The 8209-nt window shown below is 42.1% G+C and overlaps 1 protein-coding gene across 1 annotated transcript; it reads right to left on the bottom strand.

Moving 5' to 3' along the window:
* Nucleotides 1-2923: 2923 nt before the first annotated feature.
* Nucleotides 2924-7922, bottom strand: LOC122784825 (neurogenic differentiation factor 2-like). Its single transcript, XM_044050188.1, has 2 exons — nt 7613-7922; nt 2924-5139 (listed from the first exon to the last, which is right to left on the bottom strand). Exon 2 carries the CDS (start codon nt 5130-5132, stop codon nt 4062-4064), a length of 1071 nt encoding a protein of 356 aa, XP_043906123.1. The 5' UTR covers nt 5133-5139; nt 7613-7922; the 3' UTR covers nt 2924-4061.
* Nucleotides 7923-8209: the final 287 nt, after the last annotated feature.

Below are 8209 nucleotides of genomic sequence, written 5' to 3'. Positions count from 1 at the left end.
AAAGTTAAGCTGAGGTTAGGGTTAGGCATAGGCCCGTAGTCATTATGGTTAAGGGTTATAGATAAAGTCTGCAGGAAATGAATGTAAGTCAATGTAGTGTCCTCTGAGGGTGTGTGTGTGTGTGTTTGTGAGCGATAGAGAGATGTTGAAACATCTGAAGTATATTTGTAAGGGTTCTCTTTACAACAACAGGTGAAAATATAAATATTCATTGGTCAACTTTGCATTTAAAATGCCCCCTGTGTGTGTGTGTGTGTGTGTGTGTGTGTGTGTGTGGTGAAGGGTTATTCTCGGGATGAGCGCTCTCCTTTTTAAACGTCCCGGATAATGAACAGATGCTGCAAAAATTAGGAAAGAAACATGGACTCCTCCCAGCAGTGCCACTTTGGCCTGGTGAACTGGCACACTGGCGCGCACGCTGGGTTGTCCTCTCCGGAGCTCCTGGTGCTGCTGCTGGGGAACATTAAGGGACTTGGCACGGTTCTCTTCCGCCTGCCTGCCAGTCTCTCTCCCTCTCCCTCTCTCTTCGGACTAGATGAAGATGATGATGATGAGAAGGAGGAGGACATGGTGTTGGAGGGTCGGGGAGTATTTTTGATCGATGCCCTCTCCCACTGCTGGCTACTTGGCTTCACATTCGTGTTGGCTCCTCCAAAAAAATGCATGCAACTTTTTTTTTTTCCTTCTTTGCTGATGAGGCCAAAAACGAATATCGAGGCCTAAAATACACAAACACAAAGTGTAACACAACAGCAGAGCGAAGGCATTTGGGTTTATTCACTGCTTTAGAGTAGAACAAAAAAAAAAACAACCAAAAGCATAACCTCAGCCAACACCGCAGGACTGCAGCTTGATTTCCCAGCAGGTGCTCAGGTAGAAGTAGAAGGCCTTCACCTGCCAAACAGAGCACATTTTATAAAGTATTGGAACTAAAAACAACAAAATACTACAGAATTCCCCCATTAATAATTAAATGAATTACATTCTACAAACTAAAGATTTTCCCCCCAAAACTCGACCTTTAAAAAAAACCCATTACTTTTTTATTACATAAATCATCAATTTTGTGTTAATTCCCCCACGGTACAAACTTATTTTTTCGTTACAAATGTATAGTAATGTTGTATTTTGTATAATTAAACGTTATTTCGAAGACTGGCCATAATTTACACGTTAAAAAATATTTTAAATTATTGTTTAAAATTATTAATTAATTAATTAAGGGAGTTCAGCTGCTAATTAAGAAATTGTTTAAAATACATTCTTGCACACAGAAAGTTACATTTCCACCCTGCAATTAAATTATTGGGGGAAAACGTGCAGGAATTATTCGGATAATTTTCTTTTAATTAGCAAATACTTTGGCCACTTGTTTCAGAAATTAAATTAACTAATTTTTATTTATTTCTAAAATCCTTTAAATGTGTTTACCTAATTTACCCTTTTCTAAGATCGTACTGACGGAGAAAATACTACTAATAATAATTTACTTTAAAATAAACTAAAATAGGGTTTTCCGGCCACCCAGAGCGTGTGTGCATGTGTATATGTGTGTATATGTGTGTGTCCGTACAGCAGAGAGAACCCGGGACATTTTGGGGAACATATGGGTCCCGGGGCAGCGCTCCAAACCCAGCCGGGTGGCAACGGCTGCCCCGTGCATTGTGTGTGTATGTGTGTGTGTGTGTGTGTGTGAGATAATTTTGATAATTTCCTGTTAAAGGAAATGTTTTTCCTTATAACCTCGTGAAACGTTGTAACACAGCTACAATACACGGACGAGCATAATTGATATGAACAGACACAAACATGTATTCATAATGGCCCCATAAATAAATGTTTTAAAATGTAAACATAAATATAAGATGTGTGTTTAAAGGTGCGGGAGGTGGAACTGCTTTATAATTCATATCTAATGTTTAATGCATCAGCAAATGTTGGAACACACACATATAAAAAGCAATGTGTGTGTGTATGTGTGTGTTCATAAACGTTATTATTATAAAAAAGAGGGGCAATAGAGTTGACCACCGCATAAATACATAAAAACAAATAATACTTTTACACTCACACCATGTTCCAACAAGTCCATTTACAACTTAATCTCCAATCGTGTCAGGAAATCCATACATGTGTGTGATATTTGCGTTTTCTTTAATATTTTTTATGAAACACTAATGTCCTGCATTTGCAGAAAAAGTGTAAAAATAAAAATGTTAAATCAGTTTTCCATCCTCTAAATTAACATTGTGGTGTAGATGACATGTGCTACAGTCTGTAATTATCATGTTGACCACATGTTTTCCCGGATTATTTGGATTTTTTTGAGGAGCTCTCCACGGTGCTGAATCAGATTTATCCTTCACATCGTGTCTTAATGCTTAAAAACATATATAGCAGGTTATTTATTTATTTATCACTCAGATGACCTCGGGGGGCACCATTTGGCCTCATATTATCTCATTAGTGTGTGATATTTGTTTTTGTTATAACCAGTTTGTTCTGACTCATATCACATTCTTTCATCTCTGAGTCAAAATTCTCCCCAAATCTGTCCAAAGATCTGCAATTAAAATCAATCCATACATTTTTTAAAAGGCTGTTTTTGTAAATCTGATCTGCCTGCCAAGCAAAATAAATAAATAAACAAAAATATGATGCATTGGCACCAATTTAATTTATCCCCTCTGCTCCAGTTTATGAGTTAAAGGCCCCGAGGCTCTGTGAGGAACTCCTGCAGGTTGTGGCACCAGGCCCGGTCAACCTGTCCCTGCACACAAGGACAGGTGCAGGCGAGTGTTTTTATTCATTTAAATGTCTTACATGAAGACACTGCTGAGCATTTTACACTAAATGTGATATAGATGATAGTATATGTAACGATATTCAAGCTTTAGGTGCACAAAAAAGGAAAATCATGTGGCACAGTGTCATTTATTTCTTTATTGTTTTATTTTTACCACACAGTTGGTTGAATACAAAGTTGAATTTTATGAAAAAAAAGAAAATAAATCATCAACACGTGATCCTTCGTTTTCATGGACTATTAACATTAATTACAAAAACAACACAATAATAATAAATACGTGCAATAATAATAATAATAACAACAACAACAATAATAATAATAATAAGAACTCAATAGCTCAAGAACTCAATAGCAGTTTGCAAATAAAAAATAAATAAAAAATATTGTTACTTTAATGTCAAACAAAAACACAGTAGCAGAAGAACGTTAATAAATAAGAAGATAAAACGAAAATGAGGGAAAGAAATTTTATTGAATTAAAATAGATTGATTAAGAATTTATTTTTATCAGGTAAAACATTTTTTGGCGAGCCCAGCCATGTCTGATTCCATGTGTGTGTGTGTTTGTTTGTGTGTGTGTGTGTTTGTGTGCGCGCGCGCGTGTGTGTGTGTGTGTGTGTGTTCCTGGGCCTTGTCGCGTCGTTTTTTTTGCATAGATGTGAAACAACTGGATTGATTTGCTGAAGAACCGATTTTTCCAAAACCACCCAACTACCACATTTCTTTCGATTCAGCATCTGTTTATATGTTATGATTTAATTAAACACACACACACTTACACACATACACACCCTCTGTCACACACACACTCATAATCTCGCGCGTCAAGGCGAGAAAATGTGATTTGCATGAGCTTCGTCAGTGATTTTTCTCTGCTTTTCTTAGAAAATCTCTGCCAATGTCTCAGTGTAAAGCCGTAGCCTGTGATATAGTGGGGTAAACTTTGACTGTCAGTCATTAACACGCAAACAAACACAACTCCACATTGAAACAATTCAAATAATGTGATCAAATCTCATCAGCCTTTTAAAAAGCTGGGGGGGATGCTTTTGCGCAAAATAAGACAATGGATTCGATTTCCTTCCACTACATCCCAGACAATAGCAAACCAAACGTTTAATAGTGTTGATTAAATTAAAGAAAACAAAACAACACAAAACACACCAGTGACAACGAGTGTAACATCTCTCCAGAATGCCTAAATGTGCTGTGGACAGATTGCTGATTGCATGGAGACGCTCAACTTGGGCGTTTAATTGTGAAAAAACGCGTTCAGTTCGTCGTACACGGGGCCCCGTTCATGGTGTAAGTGCATGTCGTGGTAAGGCAGGACGTTTTCAGAGTGAATGCCGCTCCGGGCCCCCGAGGAGCCGAACACCAGGTTGTTGGCCCCGGTAGGTCTGGAGCCAGGCAGGCCGGAGTATTGCATAGAGTAGTGGTAGCCCTTCTCGTTGTCCGGCGACGCGGGGCCTTGGTGCTTCAGGGAGAAGTTCCCATTGACGCACAACGGAGGGCTGACGGGCCCCTCATACTCGGGGCTGTTGTACTCCGGGGATCCGCTCCCGCCGTACAGAGAATCGTAAGCCGCGCTGTAGCCGTGCGTCCTCAATGGGTGCGAGTTCGAGCCCGGCTGGCAGTGCGGACTGGACAGACGCGCACACTGATAAGGGTAGGAATGCATGGAGAAGGATCCGGACGCGTACCTGCTCCCGTCCTGACACTGCTGCTCGGTCAGGAAGTTACGGGAGTTCAGCTGCAGGCATCCTGCCACCAGGTTGGTGGTTGGCTGGGACAGTCCCTTACACAGCGTCTGCACGTACGAGACAAGGTCGGGCCTTTTGCCGCAGCGCAGTATCTCCGACAAGGCCCAGATGTAATTTTTAGCCAACCGCAACGTCTCGATTTTGGACAGTTTTTGCGTTTTGGAGTAGCATGGCACAACTTTACGCAGATTGTCGAGAGCAGAGTTCAGGTCGTGCATGCGGGTGCGCTCCCGCGCGTTGGCCTTCATCCGTCGCACTTTGGACCGCTCGATGCGGGCCGGGGTCATTTTACGCTTCTTGGGGCCCCTCTTCTTAGGTCTGTCCCCCTCCATGTCCTCTCCGTCGTCCTCTTCGTCGAGGTCGTCGTCCTCGTCGTCTTCCCCGGCGTGCTCGGAGTGTGTCCGACTGTCTCCCATCAGGTCAGAGTGATCCATGTCGTCGTGTGTGTCCTGGTCGTCGTCCTTCATCTTGGAATCATCGCCATCGCTGTCCTCCGCCCAGCCCGAGTATTTCTGCACCTCTGGCAGCAGCGATGGGTCACTGAACAACCGCGTCAACATTGTGGCTCTGCAGAGAAACACAGAAAGACCATCAGACTTTTACATTCACCTTTAAACCTGTGCCGTTCTTATAGCATTATTATTAATAATATTTAAATAGTATTGTGTTATTTTATTGTGCTTCTTATCAAATGGCACCTATAGTGAGACTAATATCTTTAGATTTTTTTGATTTTTAAAAATCACTTATGTCAATGTCACAATCTCACAATGTCTTATTGTAACATGTCCAGTGTTACAATAAGACATTCAAATATAATAACGAAGGAACAAACTTGACGACGTCCCCATAATGAAAGCGTATTGTGGCTGTAAGTGATATTTTAATTTCCACTGAGGGGGTGTTAACTTCACCGTGGAAGGTCAATAAATCTCGTTACGGTTCATTTTGTTCCTGTTTCTCCTTCATTAAAGACGATTTAAATCGTGCCTTGAATTTACTTTTTTTATATAAATACGGAGGACAGAAATCATCCCTTAAAACTTCGCGCTGGGTCACAGCCAGACGAGTCCCCATTTAATTCCCTGCTGTCATCCGCGTGCCCTGTCGCGTCCTCGCTCAGCGGGTCCCAGCGGCAGGGGCCACATTACAGGTCCCATGGGGGCCCCACTTTCACTCCTCCTGACGCCCATATACACTCCTGGCTGCATTCCAGCACTATTCATCCACACCATGCATGCACCTCTCCTCAGAGGCGGCAAAGGGGGGTTTATTTAATTGATGCACCGTAGCTCCGTTTAAAGTCAGGGTGATTATTAAATTAAGGCTTAGAGACAAATCCAAAGTCAACCTGTAATTTTAAGTACCATGCATGCATGGCCTTTCGGGCAGCACAGGCAACAGAAAAGCTACACTTATTGTGCTTTTTCTTTCCCCCCATTGTTGGTGTGTTTATTTTTATATGAGCATTTTACGCATACATTTAAACTGCATCCTTGTAATAATAATACTACACGTTAGCGAACGAACCACCGTTAAATTGTTAAATATGACATTATAATAATAATAATAATGATAAACACAGATCAAAAAATAGGTTCCCTTGATCTGACAATGAGAGAAAGAGGCTGCATGTTTTCACTTCGATCGATTGTTATAATGCAGCAGCAGCAGCAGTGGATACAGAGTGGCAGCACATGTATGTTAAGGTAGACTGTGATGGTTGGTTAATTATCTCGGGGTGTGTGCCAGAGGCAAAATCTAGTTTTTAAATCTCAGGCTCAGGAGGTTTGCTCAATTAGAAGAGGGGGAAAAAACCCCAACAACAAACAAACACAACAACATTTAATTAACAGAGCGTGCAGCTAACACGAAATAGATTTCACACATAATTCAGTTATGCACGAGTGCACGATACTCTTACGCATGGAAACCGCTTGTATCTATTTTTTAGCCATCGTTAAAATACATATGTAATAATAATAATAATAATAGTAATAATAATAATTATTATATACAAACATCCAAGCTTTGAAGAGCCGTGCGTCCACGCTCCCACTGTCACACCATCACACGCGTTATAAGACAATGTTATGACGAGACAGATTGTGAGAGATAAAAGTGGACAAACACACATAAATCACGCCGCCGCACACTGCCTGTCACAGCCAATGGCGACGTCCCACCCTTTCATTTGCTCCGAGACTGAACATGCAAATCATCGACAAGGGGTGGAGGAGGGAATTAAAAAAAAAAATCATCAATAAATCTCCCATGGAGCGCGTGGAAGGACGTCCTTCTCTGAGGAGCTCCAAAAAAGATGTCCCACTCATGCAGCTGCCGAGTCTTATCCTTTTGTTTCTCTCATTCGAGGTCCAGATGCAGGAATGTCTAAAAATGAATATGATAGTGTCCGGTGTGATGAGACTACAGACTGCTGCTGCTGCTGCTGATGATGATGATGTAAAGGGACATTCCTCCAAAATATAGAACCTCAGAGCTGCTCCATGTAGGAGTGGGATCGGTTACGAGGTATTTTTGATCATACGCTTTTATAATCCAAGTAGATTTGGATGTCAAAAGTTGAAGGGCACACATACGCAGAAAGAGAGAGGGAGAGAGAGACAGGGGGGATGTGGATGAGAGGATAAGAGAGAGAGAGGGAGTGCACTGAAATCCATTAAATGGCAAAATGGCATTTTTTTTGTCAGATTTGGTTTTAAAAAAAATAAAAGGCGTCATCGCCAGAACAAGATACTGTAACTAAATTTAGTATTTGGTCGATTTAGTGAAAAAGAAAGTCAGTGACAGACTATAATATGGATCATTATGGATTAATGCCAATTGATGAGCCTTTCACCTCACAAGTTATAAGCAGCAAAAGTGATTTTAATTCACCACAAGATTCTGTTAAAAAAAAACTAAACAGAACTAAATCAAATGCACATAAAATATGATTCTTATATTAAATGTCTTCATTTTGTCAAGTATCCAAATCCAAATTTTTTTGGGGAATATTCTTGTTTATGTTCCAACTTACCTCGACTCGAGCTCTTCACTGGGGAATGGATGGAGGAGGAGGAAGAAGAAAAAAAAACACGCGCTTGACTTTCAGAGCATCTTAAGGGACCGAGCACGAGCGAGCGAAGCAACGCTCCTTATCAGTGTGAAGGTGCAGGAGGCGCGCGGCTCTTTTCTTTCACTGGCTCTGATGATGATGATGATGATCCTCTCCTCCTCTCCTCTTCTCACCCAGTGCGCGCACTCGAGTAACCAAAGCTTGTGAACGACCGTGCGTCTTGGCGCGCCTGTGTGTACAAATGTGAGTGACGACTGTGTGTGTGTGTGTGTGTGTGGCAATCGTAAGCTACCGGGGACGGGGTTACATACCAGCTAAGGGCTGTGATGCCAACGCGCATATGGCTGGCACGTCACCGGCAAGAGCCATCACATGAGAGCCCGGTGATTGACATGCGCCCGCATTCGGAGAGATTTGCCCTCCCGGGGGAAGAGAGACACGGAGAGAGAGAGAGAGGGAGAGAGAGGAGAAAGAGAGAGTGAGGAGGTGGAGGAGGTGGCGGTGCTGGAGGAGGAGGAGGAGGAGGGCTCCGCCATCTGTCACCGCGCTCGCGCTCAC

Source organism: Solea senegalensis, linkage group LG19 (assembly GCF_019176455.1).
Source record: "Solea senegalensis isolate Sse05_10M linkage group LG19, IFAPA_SoseM_1, whole genome shotgun sequence".
Lineage (NCBI taxonomy): Eukaryota > Metazoa > Chordata > Actinopteri > Pleuronectiformes > Soleidae > Solea > Solea senegalensis.
This window is presented reverse-complemented; position numbering and strand designations above follow the sequence as displayed.